The sequence below is a fragment of the Chlamydotis macqueenii genome, chromosome 7 (genome assembly GCF_036417535.1).
Source record: "Chlamydotis macqueenii isolate bChlMac1 chromosome 7, bChlMac1.mat, whole genome shotgun sequence".
NCBI lineage: Eukaryota > Metazoa > Chordata > Aves > Otidiformes > Otididae > Chlamydotis > Chlamydotis macqueenii.
In genome coordinates this window covers 37,105,895-37,125,635 of record NC_141562.1, presented here as the reverse complement: position 1 = coordinate 37,125,635, position 19,741 = coordinate 37,105,895, and the positions used below count along the sequence as shown (strand labels likewise).

General features: G+C 39.8%; 1 protein-coding gene across 3 annotated transcripts in view; it reads right to left on the bottom strand.

Annotated features, from left to right (window-relative positions):
- The window catches only part of DOCK1 (dedicator of cytokinesis 1), a 287,834-nt gene that overhangs the window by 218,825 nt on the left and 49,268 nt on the right, over nucleotides 1–19,741 (bottom strand). For all 3 annotated transcript variants that reach the window (XM_086752623.1, XM_086752622.1, XM_086752624.1), the window contains 6 exons: nucleotides 19,378–19,561; nucleotides 15,252–15,349; nucleotides 12,252–12,341; nucleotides 11,654–11,754; nucleotides 9,853–9,987; nucleotides 5,950–6,058 (listed from right to left, as the gene is read on the bottom strand). In XM_086752623.1, the coding sequence (XP_086608749.1) occupies nucleotides 5,950–6,058; nucleotides 9,853–9,987; nucleotides 11,654–11,754; nucleotides 12,252–12,341; nucleotides 15,252–15,349; nucleotides 19,378–19,561 (717 nt within the window). The remainder of the gene's footprint in view (nucleotides 1–5,949; nucleotides 6,059–9,852; nucleotides 9,988–11,653; nucleotides 11,755–12,251; nucleotides 12,342–15,251; nucleotides 15,350–19,377; nucleotides 19,562–19,741) is intronic.

The window sequence follows — 19,741 nt, the reverse complement described above, 5'->3', positions numbered from 1 at the left end:
TCCTTTCAAACACTGCCCATCCAACAGAATGCCAAGGCATGAAGAACACATTTACACAGCAGCGTGTATGCTCAGAAACACGTTTCAGAAGCCTTACAAGTCATAAAGCCATGCTGCAGTGCGCATGTTCAGCAAGCATGGTTTATAAGCATCTCCATGACTTGGTCACAGCTGGTAGCAGTTGGTACACCTGAAGGCTTCTGTCATAAGAAAAACGATACTCCCCTTCCACAAAAATTGTATTTTACCACACTAACTAACACTGCCGTGGATTAACACAAAGCTACGCTAGAAGGGGATCAAAGACATGGCACTCTATTGCACCAGAGCATCTTTCAGCCATTCCAAAGAAGACAAATTGTCTGTGCAAACACTTCTTTGTCACGTTAAAGCACGCTAAAATAAGATAGCCTAGCCTTGCTCACTAGGCTTTTGTTTATTACACAGTTGAGAGTATTGAGCAACCTCTTAATTAACACAAAACAGAAATTACTGCTGTGACAGTAACACTGCTCACCGGCAAATGAAAACAAAGCAGTATAGAGTACAGCAAAGTAGTCTCGCAACAATAGAAAATTCTAACTTTTATCCCATTCCTGGGTTTATGCTGACAAGGAATGTCAAAAAAAAAAAAAAAAAAAAAACAACAAAAGCTTCTTTACAGTAACACTTCAAGAAAATTGCAATATTAACTTAAGGATGTCATTAGACTGAACAAATTACATTGGCAAAGTATCAAACAAAATGTATACTGAGTAGTATACTACAAGTTTTGGCTAGGATTTAAGTTCATCATAAAAGTAACAATATCTAATTTTAAAATGTAATTTTCTGAAGTCATTCATTTCAAACAGCACGCCTAGTCTCAAAATTAAGCATAAAATCTCTTTGTCAAATACAGTATATTCTTGTGAACTCTTTTGTTTGATGAAGCAATAAATTTGTTTCACCTGACGCAATTTGTACATGATTTTAATGTTAATTTTCATCTTTTGTGTCACTCAACACAAAGCACCTACCTTCTACACAAGCATTATCCCAGATTCCGTTCTACTAAACTCATCAATCCAGCGAAATTAAACCCAGTCAGCAACTGGATGAAACAATTTTCAGGAATGCCTGAACGCTACTTTTGAATTGCTCCAGTCTACAGCAGTCACTCGTTACAAATCACAACTGAACCAGCGCCTCTGGCATGAAATTCAGAGTAAAATAACACAAAGCACGATCATAAGTAAAGTATCGTTGCGCTCTTCTAGAGATTACTGTATTCGCTGCCAGTGGAACCACCGACTTTCCCACACAGGTTCTAAGAGACACAGAAACCTCAGTTCATGGTTGCATTTTGTTACTCCATAATTTCAAACGACGGTTATAAAGCATTCAGCCTGGGGAAAAGCCCTGCAGACCAACGCAGTCTCTTTTGTTTTCCTCCTAGGTAGTTCAGCAGCTCGTTATGTATTTCCCTGTCTTCATTTAAATACTTTTCTGTGGCTTTGGCAATAAATGCTTAATATTAGAGCAGGAAAAAGCATGGTGTGGATACTGAGAAACATGCACCACGTGTTAGAAGCGACAAGGATTATTAAAAAACCACACACATAAGAGAATATGCATTAGGGAAGCGTTGTCATCTTCCACCGCAGCTCTCTGTGGTCACATCACAGGATAATTTTATGGACACACCTACTTTATCAAGATCATTTGAAGCACTAACTCGTTTACCAGCCCATCTTTTTTCAGTCATCCCGAACAGCAGCACAAAGTCACGTGAAACGGCAAACATAAGAACAAACGACAAGAGCCCTGCTGCGAAGAGCTCCGCTCCCTCCTACAAACACAGCCCAGATCAGACAGTCCTCGTAAATCCGATGCAGCTGGCTCAACCGCCCTGGTTTCAAAGAGACACAAGAAAAAATTACCAGGAAACATTTGCCTTTGTATCTCAACTTGAAACGTCATGCCAGGCTTCAGCTGAGCTCATGCTTAAATAGGAAAAGGTTAAGGAAATAATTATCATGCACCAATTAGCAGAAAATAGATATAAAACCAGGAAACTCACTACACTTGTAACCATTAAAAATACATGCACATACGAAACGTTGCACACTGTATTTAATCAAGCAGTTCTTCAAAATCAAACTGCTACTTGAAAAACAAAGTTTTAACCTCTCTGCTTCTGAAACGATTACTGCGGCCCACTGCCACGCATCACGCAACAAAAAATGTTGTTATTAAGAGGATGAACAGAAAATCTGTCAGCTCAAATCACTGTGTGAATTTCCCTCTGCAGTTTGGACAACTGCACACTTAAAAAACAAACAAAAAAAACCCCAAACAAACAAACAAAAAACAAAACAAAACCAAGTGTCAAAGGTGGCCTCTGAATGCCTGCCTCTGCTGCAGTCAGCACTGATGCACAAAACGCCCCTAACAATTATATTTAGTTAACTAACTATAAAAAAACCAAGCTCTGTGTTGTTTTGAGCACTGTAATTTATACCACACCATCTTCTCAAATCCGGACCTACAGGATTGCCTACTGCTGCCGTTATAGCCTCGGGTGAAAGTGGGTTTTATTCACTCTTACACTTTCATGTTCTGCTAGCAACACATCTGAGTTCTCTAAACGCTAACGCAGCTCTGCTCAAAGCATGTTCCAAGAGTACATGGATTTTTAACTCTCTGTTGTATAAAAATACATAGCTGAAGCGCTACAACTCCAATTTAAAACACAATTAACTGCAGAGCAACTCGAGGCAGTGCCCTTCCCAGCCGTGAGACCAGGAGCCAAAGCATCCTCAGTAATGCAAAGCATGACTTTGGTGCAGTAGAGGATTTTGCAGCTAGACAGGGCTTTTCCTTTTTTATTCATTGGATTTTTTTCCTTCTAAGTCTCAAGAAAAATTTAATCAATGCTGCGAACAGTTCTACCTACTTGCAGTCAACAAAACTGCTAACTGACACTTTTAAGCTGCCCTCCACAGACAATACTGCTTCCCTAAAGACGGGAAGGGAAGTCAGGTTTGCAAAGCACCCACATATACAAATTCTCCCCTATTCTAAGAAATTTGGAACAGCCATAATCCTAAAAAGGTCACAAATTCCAAGTCTCTTTTTGTCCTCTACAACCTTAAATCCTTGTACAATTCACACAGTTTCGAGTAAACTTTTTTTTTTAATGTACCCAAAGCCTTGAAAATTTCAAATAAAAGTGGCAATTTAAATGCAAAATATTAAGTAACTGAAGACCTGAGCTACAGTTTGAAACAGCTCATCAGCTTCCACAAGGACGTTAATATTTGAATAGATAAAGAGTAATTCTTGCTAAGAACAGAAGACTGCAGTCATTCATTCTCCCACACACGGTGTCAGCTTGAAGGCTACTCTCTCACAGGCTAGGGAAAAGACAAATCAGGATAATCAGCCCAGAGAAAAGCTGCAAACATTTCAGACAAACTTTCCAGTGGCACTCCTGCTTCATGTTGACAAACTATCCAGATGGATAACAGGTTTTGCAAGGAGAAATAGAAATATTCAAATGTGTGAATTAAGTGTCTGTCTCTGAAGCACCTTTATTTTCTGTGTAGGTCTTTTCAACTTCTTATCTCTCCAAACAGACTTATTTTGTATTTAACTTCCCCAATACATAGTAAAAACAGTCCAAAAGCCTAAAACTGTTACAGCTACATCTGTTGATCTTAACAGCACAACACAGAGACCTAGCAACTTCTCTGCTTATCTTCATTGGTTTTCCACAAAACCTCAGCCCGAGAAACGCTCACTCTGTCACACTGCTGGTTCGTACAGCCCAGCACTTGGTCCCCAAGGGTGGCCACAGGAGATGCCATCTCCATGTCGGTAACTTTACACGGTTACTGACACCCTCCCAGGACTCAAACAGCTTTGTCGGGCAAAATTTGCAGAAACCATCTTCATTCTCACTCAAAAAAAACCCCCACATGTATCCACCTACTCAATAATTTTATTCTTTGTAATAGAACCGCGCATTTCCAGTTATACTGAAAAAAATTGTAGTGCTTCAGTGGATATTTGAACATAAGAAAAGCAATTTCACAAGCTGCAAAAAGCCAATACTAACAATTATGTATTCTAAGAGCTAAGCAATTAGAGTCCAAAGGAGACGAAAGCAATGAATAATGAATAAAAGGTTGTCAAGGCTTCTGAAAGGCATCCACAAGTACACTTCTCCGACAACTCCACACTGGCTCATCTGTCAGTGCTTCATCTACCAGCATGCTTCACGTAGCCAAATGCAGACAGCAGATGGGGTCTACCCAACTTTGCAGAGTTCTGAATGTGAAACAATGCACAGACTAGGACAGACACTGCTGCAGCATCACCTCCTAAGTCTTTGCTAGGAAGTTTGTTCCCTTTTCCTGCATCTCAGGTGAGGAAAACCAAATGTATTTTGGTGGATATTTTTAATTTTTTTTTTCAAAGCAGAAAGTGTTGAAAAAGAAAAAAGATCACATTCATCTGCCTTCCTGAAGTAGGCCTTACAAATGAATCTCGGGAAAATAAATCCTACATTCAGTCCTCGTCATCTGAAAACATCCTATTTGTAAAACAGCAGATAGCACACCCTGAGTCACCGACTCCAACTTACCAATTTCCATTCAGGATAGATGCTTTGTCAATGGAATGAAAATACAGCTTTCTTGAAACATGTAATATCCCTATTTTGTTATCAGATGATACAGTCTCAGTCTCTCTGCCTGAAATATTTGAACTCAGCTGCTTTATCCCCACTATCTCTTTTTGCTGTGTGCTCAGCATGGTATTATTAGCCTCAGACCTGCATGCACTCAGCTACAGAGGACTGGCGTCTTCGACGCGTGTTTTCCCGCTGCACTCCTCCTAGCTCCCTTCAGGAGGAACCTCTTGCACCACCACAGTACTTTGCCACCCTGTCTGCCTCTCAGCTGCTATAAAAATTTCTTGTAATGCACAACCACTGCACATCGGAGCAGGAGGAGTCATACTGTCAAACTCTCCCCAGATTCAACCCCAATTCTTAGCCCCTTTCTCATCAGCATCTTCCAAACAATTTAGCATGGCTAGGTCAAGAGTTAGATCCTTTTATAAATTCTATCTGGAAGCACAAGGAGAACTTGAAGGCGTAGCTTATCAAACACGGGTTTATGACACTCTCTGTACTTTTCCATGGTGAAAGTTTCACCGACAGAACATGAGATGGGTATTGGCAAAATGACCTCACAGTCCGCTGGACAGAAAAATCTACCAGTCCTGTAATTCAGTGCTTCTGCTCTGTGATATCAATACCCGTGTTCATTTGAGGTCAGAGACCACATTCCAAATTCCATGAGCCAGCCAGTGCTACCTAAAGTGGCTGCCATTTTAAAGGGACAAAAGAAGAGGGGTGTGGGGTGGAGCTTGCAGTCTGACTCATTACTGATTTTCCAACAAAAACAAGTCTTAGTGCTTAAGACACTATACTGAAGTTCCTGAACAGCCTAGGCTATAAATAAGTATAGAATCATAGAATGGTTAGAGTTGGAAGGGACCTTCAAAGGTCATCTAGTCCAACCCCCCTGCAAGGAGCAGCGACATGCCCAACTAGATCAGGTAAGAATATGAGGATCTACATTGTCATCAGCATCTTAAAGATAATGCCTTAGAAATACCTTAAAGTTGAGGTTATACAAATAAGCTAAGCATCATTTAACCTCTAAGTAAGTTCTCTTTTGCAAATAAAAGTGAGGTTTTGCCGCAATTTAAGTAAACTTACCTGTTTGAAGAACATTTTTTATAGAGTCACAAACCCTTCATTAGAAGCACTAAGTATTAACCACTTCTGAGGTAAAACACTTTGGGATACAAACACAAGCATACACTTCATCAGCTGCCTAACTGGGATTTAGGATGCAAACGTAAAGCCAGGATGGAGACCTGTAAAGCACATACCTTCACTATGACAGTTTGATCAGAGATGCTGCTCATCATCTCATTGATGGACTTGAAGAGCTGCAGCAGAGACTCCCTGAAGTCTGCTTCTCCTTTGTTTTCATAAAGTCTGAAAAATAATTAGGTTTCATAAGCATGATCCAACTAAAATGGAAATACATTTTAAAAAAAATCTGTTCAAATGACAGATGATGTTTTGTTGCATTACTTTTTTTGAAGTTCAAGAGTTTCTACAAGTTTCTTCACTGCACCAAGACAAGACAGACTGACCAAGCTGGGCCAGCAGGAACAGAATTTTTACTTTTAAGCTTCCTATGTAAAATGCCACATCCACTATTGTTGTTTACGCCTTCAAGTCATGGTGAATCCCTCAGCGATGACCCAGTTCCACATGTCCACGCAGCAGTGGGTAGAGTCTCTCCACCCTGCACAAGAGCTAGCAGATGTCTGGGAGGACCACTGCCAACCAGCTCTCTGATGTGGAAGCCAGAAAGCATCCAGACAACTTGCCAACTATCATTAAAATCTACCAGTGGCCTAAGGTAAGCGACCTTAAACTCTATAAAGGAAAGAAAAAGCCTATCAACCCACTATTTGCTACAAAATCCAGAGCTGAAGTGTGCAAGGCAGGTCCCTGTGACTTCAGGCAGGATTTTTCAGAGCTGAACTGCCCACAGGGACCCCTCTCTCTCTCTCTCTCTCTGCCAGATGCTTTCAAGGGATAAAAACTGCCCTGAGACGCCTGAGCAACACCAAAGGCAAAAAATACACAGCCAAGCTGACAAACTTGGTCCACTGGTTCAATACAGCAGAGCAATTATGCTCCTGAAACTCCCTTGAATATTTTAAACGCAGCACCATCTCTGGTTCGGGTGTAGGATGAGATAATTCTCACCATGGAACGGAAAGAGACGGGAAGACCATCACTTTGTGTGGAGAAGCTCCACAGAAATCCTTTAATTATTTTTTCCCCCTTTGGCAATGTGCATGACTCACCTACATAAGGGCTGTTGCAAATGCACTTCTTGAACCTCAGCTAGACAGACTTAACATGACACCAAAAAAAACCCAAAAACACCCAACAAAAAACAACAACAACAACAAAAAAACACAAACAAACAAAAAAAAAAACCAAACAGTGGTTAGAAGCAGCCCAGGAGACTCTGAGAATCTGGCATCCAGGTCAAATCTAAACAGGGGAGTTTATAAACATCAGATGGGACCTTTTCCCCAGCCTCATTCAACAGCAACTGGGCTTCCAAAGCCTCCTTGGTTCCACCAGCTCTGTCACTGAGCTCGTCTGAACATTTTGCACCAACGCCCCTTAGAGCAGCTCCCAGTAAGAGCTTAATTCCTTTCCATTTTCCTTCATTTTCTGCTGGGGTTAAACCAGTAAGAAGGTCTTGAATGTGGTATGGGGCTCAGAAAGAGCAGCACACCCAGGAATTTCATGTCAGTCAGTATGATTTCTTCATGTTTCCACCTATTACAGAAGGAAAGGGGTTTACCTTAAGATAAACATGGAGTTCAGAATGTTCTTGCTGCTTTACACTGAAACTACTGTGCATCATTTTTAATGCTGTGTTCATAAACCTTCGGAAGCCTCAGATATTAAAAAAAAAGCTATTTAACCAGTACACAAGGGAAATGAATGCTACAGAAAAAAATATTAAATCATGTTATTTTCCCTGGGCAAACTTTTATTCCCCTTTTAGGCTAAAACCGGGGGCTATGCAGGACAAATTACTTGTTAACTTCCAATTTCTATAACGGATTTCAGCGTCCCCCTGAACAGATTAAAGAGGTGAAACTAATACCAATATAAAGAGTAACTAAACTTGACAGTCCAATAAATCAAACTGCTTCAGACAAAAAGCTTTGCGTTCCAAAAAGGAAACTGTAATAAAAATAAACAAGTTAGTCACAAATGTGTTTACACTGTCAGTTATTAACATATATTTATTTAATACACCTGATAACGCACAATAAAACTGCAGTTGCGAGAAAACCAGGATTACACCAAGCTGACCCTTCTAGCACTGCCTTCAAAATTTTAAGGTAAATGTCGCATAACCACGGGGATCATTAGTGAGTAAACCAAATAAAGCTATTTCTAAAGTTCACTTACAATATTTTGCCTTTATAAATCTTGATATACTGAACAAATAGATTTGCCAGCAGGCTTTAACTAGATGAACTGGGTTTCTACGTACTTGCCTGCAATCACATTACTAAAATGCTCCATACGTTCAGTTCACTGCCATATTACTGAAGTTAAAAATACGTAATCTTTTTAATAAAAGATTCTGCTCGCTCCTTGCGATTTCTCAGTAAAACACCAACAATATTTCAGAACACTGCTACACTTCTGCATTATAATCACTTCAAATCGCACACCTCGGGCAGGATTTAAGGCTCACAGCAGAACAAATCATGGTGTCACTCAGCAGCTTCGCTGATTAATCCCTTGTCACCGAGAGCTGCGTCCTCCCAACGCTGAAGAACTGTGAATTAGTGCTTAGCACAAGGAAATCCAATGACCAATACTAGAGTCATATTCTCTGTAAATCTAATCACAGTGAGCGATAATTATTTTTTTCTGTTTAAAGTGATTTGTAGGACCTGCAACAGTATAAGTGACATTCAGTATTTTATGAATCTCGCAGCAAGACTCCTCCAGAAATAAATTACAGTCTCCAATTTAGAGAAAGGTTGGTGGAGTTGGTAACTTGAGAGCTCCACATAAATCCCTCATAATAAGGTTGTTACCATCGCTAACAAGTAGTAAAAGGACTGAATCTAAGTGAAGATGAATACATCATCAACTTGTTTTACAACTTTTTTAGTATTTTGTGTACAAAACACAGTACTGACTTCCAAATTAACTTAGAACAATTATTTAAGTTTGACTTTATGGACAGATGCCCACAGTAGACAGTGCTAGTGAGTCCCTGCACCATGCAGGAGGCTGAGCGGGGGGCTGAACAGAGATCCCCAGTAGGCCTCTGCCATGATGGCAGGCCTAGAAAGAGCTTTTATAGGAACTCATATCAAAAATACTATCATCCTTGAGAAGATTTGTGCAGCCCTTCCTTCTTTCCACTTTCCCGTCTCTCTCACTGAAATCTATTGAGACTGCAGAGCCCTACAAACCGTAGCCGACCACCAACAGCGTCTGTCTGCTCTGACAGGCGAGTGGCCTGGGGAGCTCCGAGCTACTGGGGATTTAAATCCAACAATACTCGTTGTTTTCTTTTATGAGGCAGTGTGTCAAAAACTGGTGTGTATCATACTCCTCTTCCCCCTCGCAGTCCATCTGTTCTGACTCTGCCCTCTCCACGACTGGCCTATGAATAAAGCTCTCTGCCAACCACAGCTCCTCCATGAGCCCCGCCAACCCCACACAAGGATAAATATCATATTTCCCATCCAGAAAAGTTGTCCCTTTGCTTTGCTGCAAAATTTTCAATATTTTAGTCTCCCTGGACTTTTGCAGCCATCTGAGGAAACTTTGCCAGTAGCAAAGCCCAGGCCTGGATGAGGGACATGGCAGCATGGCTGCTCGGTACCTTCAACGTTTCAGTCACAGCACCAGACAGTTGTTAACAAGAGTTTCGCAAATTGTGGCAAGCTTTATTTGTTCAGAGACCTAAACTACAGAGAGCTGCAACACATCAGGAGTTTAGCGTACACTTGTTACTTAAAATATACATCCCTGTTACAGAAATCTGGCTTGCTTTTACAGAACAGCTATCTCCTGACATAAGTTTTAAAAACTGAAGACATTTCTAAAGTGGTGCAATATTAAGCAACTTTTATCTTGCAGTGTTACAAAATTCTGACACATTCTGAACAATATTGTCAATGGGAATTACAGGAGGTTTCAGCATTCACCATACTTACTGATTGAACAATATCCTGGACCGGACTATGAACTTGAAGATGTACTCCAAGGCTTTCATGGCTTTGAAGAGTTGATCAGTGATACCACACTTCTCAGCATTATCCACGTACGTTTTCAAAACTTTAGTCAATTTTCTGTTTAAATACAAAACCATATACAAGTCAGAAGTTTGCTCATGGAGAAGAATTTCAATTTTGCAAGGTTTAAAAAAAAAAAATCATATGCCTAAATAGCGCCCACCAAGTTACAAAATTAATTATGCAACTAATAAACTCATTATGTTCTTGGTTTTCCTGATACGCAGCTGCAATTTATTCTTGAGAAAAAAGAAAAAGCGCAGACTATAACACCACTCAACATAGAAGCAATACAAATCTCGATAAGAGTAATTTTCAGCTGATATTTAGGCTATTATAAAGACGTAACTACTAGCAATAATCAAAATAATAACAATAATTAAATAAAATACAAACATATTGCTAGAATTACAACACAGAGAATGGGAGATTCTTCATCAAACAAGGTCTCCCCTTTACATAGTTTTCCCATGGTTTTTGGGCTAGAATTTGTGAAATTTATTTCACAAAAATGTCTATAACGCCAGTTGGAAATTCTCTTATTCCACATTTTAAAGTCTATCAAAGTGAAATAATTTTAATAATAACAATACCATTTCAACTACCTCGCTTCCAATGACTATAAATCACGATTTTAATGCAGCTACAAGCAATTCCATTTGAAATAATCCTAGTTACACCGTACATTTCAACATCCACACTACAAGTTATTTGAATAGCAGTAAACTGCCTAAGGATTTCAAGTAACCACTTAGATATTGTCAATGCTCCCTCTCTTTGCTTAAACTTCTGCAATAAAGGGCAGGGATCTGTCATGCCCGTGGGCACAAGTCAAGCCAGAACTCACATCTTCCAGCATCCTCAAGCCTAAACCTGTTTCTGCCTCCCCGCATTTAAGGAAGGGAAGGATGCTTTCCATTTTGCATGCCTACCAGCCAAAGGGCCAGCTTCACCTCTTGCTAACGAAGCCAGATGCTGGAGGATGCTTCATCCTTCACCCGCCTCACATGAAGGCTGCCACAGCGGCCATAACTCACTGAAGTGAATCCATTACTAAAGCTGTGATGTGACTAAAGGCCTAACTATTCTTCACTATTTTAAATCAATACTTCTCGAACATTTTCTAGTCACATAATACAGACTGTGCAACAGCAGAGTGCACAGTAGGTTTCCTGGTTTGGATTTGTTTTCCTTCCAACACTGCAAAGATATCCATTAGATATTTTTCCTCCTGCACTAACAGTCTGAAGCAGCAGCTAAGAATCTAACTGTCAAGAAATACTTAAGACAGCAAATATAGCGGACCTTTGGGTTTTTTTGTTCTTCACTGCTTCCTCCCTACAGTGACAGTGACACAGACAATACAGGGTAGAACAACCATTTAATTCACCAAACAACATGTATTTGAAGCACCTTAATAGACATGATTTCCTTCTCAAGTATGACTGAGAATTGCCTATTTTCCTTACAAAACAATTATTGAAATAATCAAATCATCCAGTCCTTCAATACAACGAAATCAAGACTACATCCTTACAAATAATCAAGTTTTATTACTGTTCTTTCAAGAAAGACCTACTATCTCCCATCTTCTTCAAGAACCTCCCATCTTCCCAAGCTCTGTGGGCAAATTCCTAATTAAACCACACAAGCAACTAACTGAAAAATGTTATCTGGAAAAACTGCGCAAGCCACATTAGAAAAAGTAATTTTAAAACTTTACGTGTAGGCTAACGTAGCGCTGAAATGCTTCTTAATGTAGGTTTCCAAGACAGGATTAAAATGTTGGAATTTTCTGTCAGCAATCAGTCCAATGATAAATACCTGAAAAAAACAGCATAATTACTGCAACTATCCTCAAAAAAAAATGTTTACTATTGTATACTGACCCACCTTTATTTTCAGAGAAGACACATTAATAACATTAAAGACGCACAGACTTTGGCTTTTTATTATCCTCCTTACAAATTAATATCCTCCTTTCCTGTGAAAACTTCCTATTCATAAAGAAGTTTTATGTTCCAAGCAGAAACTTTCTGTTTCTGTTCTAAATTCTGAGGCTAATGCACTAAAATGACTGGACTCAATTGCTTCCATCTTTTCTGGGAGGATGACATGACGTAATCCAACTCCCTTCTGATCGAGTCCAGCTGAAACTTCAAATATAATAAACACCTTCCATGCATTTTAAATGAAATAATAAATAACTTACAGCTAATAAGATCTGTTTCATCAGTAATCTTCATTCTAGCAGTTACACCATGTTTATTTATTCATCATTGCATTACCTACATTTTATTCCATCCACAATGCAAACTTACCAGAGCATCAAACACTAACGTGTCAAATGTCTCGCTCTCTGAGTTCTCCATCATTATGTTAAAAAGTGCATCCAATGTATCTTGAAGAAACTACAAATAAACACAGAATTCATCACATCTTAAAGGAAAAATGCAATTCAGCCGTCACACAGGTTTCTACAGACATACTTGCTTTCATTTGTATATTTTACAAAGTAATGACATTTTAAAAGTTTGCTGAAAAAAGGACAATTTAACATTTTGTTTTTCAGCAAATTATTTTTTAGTTAGGTTGATTATCTATCACTCAAATCTGTATCACTCAAATAGGGTAAAAAAGGTCAGAAATCACACCAGGTACACCTGAACAGTAAGTTTAATCTATTATTGTAAATGAACAAAAAAGTATTCCAAAACTCAGTTTCCACAGACAGTCAACGGGATCATGCAGTTTTTGAAAACCGATGTTTCAGAGCACAAACCAGACAAGCAACTCAGTCTCATGCCAAATAAAACAAGTCATCCTCAATACTTTTGAGCTGAGCAATGAAAAGTACACAGCATATCGCTTTTCACGTCTGCATAAATTCCCATTCACAATTTCAAAGGAGAGCACGCATGCAGGCACTGGAAACAGAGCACACAACCTTCTGCCCCAGCCCAAAACCTACACGCCGCTATCACTGTAACAGAGGAAGAGTCTTCACTAGCCAGTTGGCTGGACACCCTGATCTGTGCAACACGAAAGTAAAAGGAGATTAGTGTCATGGGATCCAGGCTAGGCAGAGGGATAAAAGCTGTATTTATGCACGTGTAACTACAGTACTTCTTCCCAGTGACAAGTAGTACGTGCACAGACCAGACAAACTCATCAACACGTTCAGTTTTATTGGCGTGGGATTCTGTGTCTGAGCATTTTCTTCCACCTGATGACACAAAAATGACACGGGCTCCTCCAAGGCAGAATGAGGATGGATCACAGCCTCGGTTTGTGTTTGTTTTGGTCGAGAGAGGAGGAGCTCATCATGCATTGTTCCAGCAAGTCTGTCTCAAATTAAGTAAAAGTGTGTTTTTTCTCTTGTAGACGAGACAAGGTATAGATGAGGAGAACATCTGACCAAACAGAAGGCAACTGCTCCCTGAGATGGCAACTACAAGGAAATATTCTCTATACTGTGGCAGCGATGGAAAAAAAAACATTCTGACTCCCACCTTCTTACCTTAAAAATTTTTCTCTATGCAACGAGTCCTGTACATCAAATATGATTCACTTGGGCTATCTACTAAATTCTGGAGTTAAATCTCAGGAATTAACCTCCATTTAGCAGCTCACTGAACACCGTTGAATCCCAAACTTCCTCAAAACAAGTACAAGTTTTAAATCCGTTCACCAGGACTTCATGTAACAGCAAGAATACAGGATAGATGCTTTGGTTGTATAAAGTGGCAGGAAAACAGTTCTCAGGTAGGGAGATGGTATGAATAATTTCTAGACTATTCATTTACCTTCTCATATCCTACAGATTCTATGCACAAATGGAGTCAGAGCCTCTGTTAAAGGGAGATAACATTTACAGTCTCCATACACTATTGAAACAGTCAAACGCAGAACGAGGATCTTGGCTGATCTCTGCTTAGGGAGAATGAACACCAACAGGCAGAGGCATTATACTGGAGTTTTAAAAAAAAAAATTATAAATAGTTCAACAGACAATTTCAATACGCTTTATCAAATGCGTACTTTTTGTCATATACACAGCCTGTACCATGTATTGTATTTAAGAACAGGAAGGACAAAAAAGGCTGAAAGAATAGAAAGGATATGAACTGGATATTAGCAACGTGTAACAGCAGTCTACACAAAAATTTTCTGAGCACTGCTGTACCAGGTGCGTAATGTAAACAGTGGTCTTCTAAAAAAAAAAGAATAAAAACGGTGAAGAGAGCAATACTGAACATTCACTCCGCTGTCCTACGCACAAACCAAGTTCCGCTCAGATCCACGTGCAACAGGGAGAAGGAAGGATGATTGCACAGGAGTCCTGCCACAGCGCAGGGAGGGCTGAGCATGCGTCAGCTGGAGAACTGGCTCCAATATTGCTTTTACTTAAACCTCGTTTGTGCTTCATTCTGATGCGTCTAAAATCACCGATATCCATCAAGCAGTAATCTGCTGAACGCGCTTTGATGTCATTTGGAGAAGGGGGAAAATTACTAACGACAGAGCTATGACAATGCCTGGCAGAAACAAATGTCAGCGTCAAGTTTTTAGCCATCAAATGATCCACAACAAAATAGCAGCAGGTAGAGCCTTCCTGAAAAACAAATTATGTGAGATACTGGTTTTACCCTGCTCAGTAAAGGATAATATGAGCAGTCTCAGATATTTTAAATTACTTCAAGATGATGCATTCATTATGCTTCAAATAAGCAAATTAAAATCCATTAAAGTAAGAAAACGACACTACAGTCAAGGGTCACCTGTCCCCAATACATTACAACTTTTGACCCTCTGAGATCTGATTTTCTACAACACATTCAGTAAAGTCCCAGCCTACTCTTTTCTACAGCTAAACCTGTCTCTACATAGGTCTCTACAATCACCCAATGGTCTTGGCAAATGTAAATAACTTGGCTCAGCTAGGTGTTTTCAGGAGAAAACTTTTTTTCATAAAATACCAGCAGCACACAGTAGATTGCACTCCACATCCACATATTAAAAATGCATTTAATATTACCATGTAAGAACTCCAAGATGTTTTAATCTTGCAAAGAAAAAATGCCCTTTGCCTTCATGTATCTGTATATAAAAATTCACTGAAAGGCTAAAAAAAAAAAACCCTACATTTTCAGAAATTTGCATTTTACGTGCGTTTTATCAGTACTCCACATCTGAAATGTTCTTTGAGGGCAGGGAGAAGGGCATTAGCATCCTCAAGGCTGAGAGATACCTGGTTACAATGTAATGTGTGAGGTTTGAGGGGAAAACTAAATTTATTTTTAATGAAATTAAGTTGTTACCTTAACCACTTCACCGCCATCAACTTTCATCAGTTGCTTCAAATTCTGCTGCAGCAGGTTTGTGTTAGAGCGCCACTTCAGAAGTCCCAAGAGATCAACTAGGAATTAAAAAAACCAGTTATACAATGCAGCATATTTACTTATGCTCACACTCCACAACTATGCTCAGGACGAAGAGGTTTACTGCCTTAGGTCAGCCGTTTTCACTGGACAACAACGTTATTTCTGCTGTGCCTCTGACACCGCAGAAACCTAGCACAATCCTTCTGTCATCAAAGAACTCCGAAAGGCTTTCCAAAAAGCAGCCGGCTTTTGAAACATCAGCATTAAAATCTACTCCAAGAAACTCTGATCCCTCGGTTTTAATTTGTTGTACACAACAGTTGTGTGTTTAGAACAAGATGCCAAAATGCAATTAGTCAGCCACCAACACAGTCTTATCTACAGGGCCATGACTCTTCCAGAATTCATGTTTCCAGCTTCTTTGCTCTCACTGAATAAACCAAAAAGAAAATCAGGCACAGTGCAAGTTGAAATCTAAGCTAATTCAGTGGAAAGCTGTCTGCTTCATAACTAATAATGCCCAATATTTCTTGGTTGCTTCTGAGTGATGGAGAGCTGGGGTACCAGTCAGATCGTGAAGAAAGTCAACTGCAAATGGCCCTGTCCCCAAATTCTACACCCCGCTATTAACACTGTGTCACTTCAGCATCCAGTGAATACGGGAAATACAAAAGGGAAGCTCTCTCTTTTTTAGTAGTCAAAGAGCCACACCACCATTTTTCAGTTTCCTTAAGGCTTCCTTAAATGAGGAACTCATAATTGGGGTTCCTCTGCAAATAAAGACGCTACAAAATACTAACAGTCACACTGGAGCACCAGTAAGGGAAACCCACCCGTTTCTTGAGATGCGACCTGAATTGCCCACAAACCCAAAACCCCAAAAATCCTTTATTCAAACTTTCAAAGCAACCAACAAAATGTTTGCCAAGGCACACATCTGCAGAGTACATTCTGCAAATTATATGCAGAGACCCAGAGCAACTAAATCTTCCCCAAAATCTTTCATTCTAAGTAATTAATAAAATTACTTCTAGAGGAATGGATTGAGTTCTCCTTGGGATAGATTCCCCTCTGAGCAGCACTCAAACCAGGCCTTCTTATCATCTCTTTGGGAGTGGAGGTGAACAGTGCTCTACTACATTAAAGCTTTGAACAATCCAAGCCCTCTTTTTTTTTAATATATCCATAGGCTGCAAGTAGTCTTAGAATCTTAACATTAACAGAAAAAAATGCTTCTGGAAGAAACGTAAAGACGCCTCCATGAATTATCCAAAGTGTTTCATGAGTATGTTTGTATCAGCTTTCCACCTCCGAATTTAGTTTCAGTCTGACTTCTAAAAAGGCATAAGCATGACAGAAGAAATGAGCTGAACAAACGCCAACCCACAGCCTCTCTGAATGGAATCGCATATCGCCCCAAGAAAACAAACCCCCGTGTACCTTCAGCACGATGACGCAGCAAATGCTAAATGAATATACATGTGTGAACAGAAAATGTCAATGCAGTCCAGCTACCAGAAAGAGAAAAATAAGTTACAGTGTACAGTAAAAAGCGTGCATTCACTCTGTTACTGCAACCATTAACTCCAGCAAAGTACCAGTTGGTCAGTTAAGTCTACTCTTTTAATAGGTCTAGGTATAAAATAATACAGGAAGTAGGACAGGATCAAATTTCTCACTTCTGACCTTAAAAAAAAAAAGCCAAACAAAACCAAAGAAAATAAATCAGAACCAAGCTGGTGGGTTTTGCTCATTTTTAAACAGCCCTTCTCTTTGGCTTACATCGCTACGCTTCCTCAAAATTAAATACAAGAGCTAAGAAAAGGCCAGGAAATTTTGTTGCTACCAATATATTCTGGCACAAATCACTAACAACTGCTCAAATGCTAACTAAGTAGATACCTCACACTACCACTTTCTCTCAAAGAAAACAGCTGAAGTCTTACCAGTGGTCAGTTTGCTATTTTGGAGGCTCTTCAGATGCTGAGGGCACCAGTTACTAACAAAAAAGCAGTATTAATAACTTACAGATCATAGAGAACTGAAGTCAAGTGAGCGTTCAGAGAGCTCTTCTACAAAAAGATAGTCTGCAACATCAAATACAATGCAGAAAGAGCAATATGATTTTAACATACTTTCAGAATCACTAAAAATAAGTCTTAAAGGCAATTCTAAGATGCTTACAGAAGGTGAAGAAAGAATTATTACAGATGACCAAAGGAGAAAATTAGGTTTTGGCTCAACATTTTGGTATATGAGGACAATAATGGATTTTTACTCACTTATTTTTAAGGAGGTTAAAGGAAGAATATTAACCAACAATTTTGCAGAAGTTAAAATCAACTCCAGAAACTATGATCTGAACAGCACTGCCAACTTTTAGATGAAAAATTATACTTGAGGGAGGAATTTAATGATGAAATTTTTTTTGTTTCTTTTCTAACTTGCTTAAGGATACATGGCGATCTTGTTTAATAATGTCAAAATACTTTGATGAAAGAGAAAAAGCTTTGGCAACTTGGAGAAAAAGTTTCACAGACAACATAATTAACAGTAACATTAAATAAAGATCAAAAGTTCAATGCATAAATTACCCATGAAACAATGCTCAGTCTTAATTTTAATAATAGTTCTGCGAAAGCAACGTCGATATATTGATCACTGTGAAATACTTCTAACTACTAACAAGCACTAGGAAAGACTGAGGGGAAAAACAAAACAAACAAACAAAAAAAAAAACCAAACCCAAAAAACCAAACTAATTATATCTCAAACGAAAAGCAGCTCAACTCCACGTGCTGGTTCCCGCATTCTACAGAACCCCCAAACCACTGTGTTACTGTTGAGCTATGATCCCATCTTTGCTACGAAACTCCAAAACCATTTCTGAATTTTTTCCTAGCCACCCTCTCAGGCTAGAAGACTGCCAGACCGCAGTGGATCTGACGTGCTCTGAATACGAAACACCTAGGATGTACTGTTACAGAGATGCCACTGAAAAACACTGCAATAAAATTATGAGTTGACTACGAATTCGCACCAGAGTAGTAACTCTCCCCCTGGACAGAGGAAACTCATTAATGTGACAATGCAATCATCATTCCCACCCACTCCCTTGTCCTAAGCTCTCCTCATCCACAACCCCGACTCCCGACAGATCTATCCGAACGGAGCCCTCCCTTCTCCTGAGTCACGGAGGAACAATCCCTCTCCCTGGCATGACTCACTCACGTCTCAATGACCCACCCACACTCTGACTCTACTCCTGGTGCAGCGAAGAGAACGAGGGACCGCTCCATGGCAACGAAGCACAAAAATTACAGAGAGGGCACAGGCTGGAAATGTGAAATATTTGCTTCGGTGGCTGCCATCAGCTCTACTTTCCACAGCCTTCGGATGCAGTCAGCCAGCTGACAAATACGCATGAAAAATGTATATAATGCAAGTTTTAAAAGGAACAAAACACACCAGCTCCATTCCTGGGGCTCTGTGTTCATGTGAGGATGTGTGAACACGAGAGTGGCCTCCACGCAACAAATTCTAATGCTCACATCCCTTCTGCCCAATACAAGAAAACATTAGAGATTTCTAATATGATACGGATATTGCACCTTGGAAATAACAAAAAACAGCTTCTTTGGGAGCAGAGCCATGATATTACCTGCTCTGGAAAGCAAACTCATCCTCTTCCTCAGTGCTATTATTCATACCCACAGAGAAGTAAAATGCCACAGAGACTGGTTTCAGTGTACTCCAGTACAAAAGTCACAACTATATGGCAAACCACACTCCTGTTTCCACTTAACTTGAGATTCTTCCGTTTTCTTACGGACACGTACTGCTCTAAAGCAAAACAGAGCCCCTGGGCAAAGAAAAGGCTGACTAGTTCACACACTCAGTAGATGCTTTTGCTGCATTCAGACAATTTAATCCAAGACTGCGTTGCATCCCATGCCCACCACTGATTCACCGAGGAAGGGGGAGAGAGAAGGCAAGAAAGTCAGCACACCCAACCCCACTCCAACTGGGAGGAGCAGAAGCTCCAACAGTTCTAGGAACTTACCATTCTGGGTAAGTTTTGTTGAACAAACTAGAGTAGAAATCTGAAAAGAGTCTTTGCTGATGGTGCAGCTTCCGAGGTTCTGCATGCTCTTCCCTGTGGCAGAGTGTCCCTTTTCCTCCAGTTCTATTTTAGTGGACGGAAGACTTAAATACGTTGAGGCATCCTCCAGCTTCTTTGCTTCTGCCTGCAGTGGTGTTTTAAATACAACATGAAACAGTTTGAAAATATCTAGTAAAAATTCTTGGTAATAACAACATTTTTATTTAAATTGGATCGTCTTAGGTTTGGTCCAGAACTGGCGCTATCCAATGGGTCTTTAACAACAGTAATTCAGCACCAACCTCTACAGATTAGAGCCAAGATG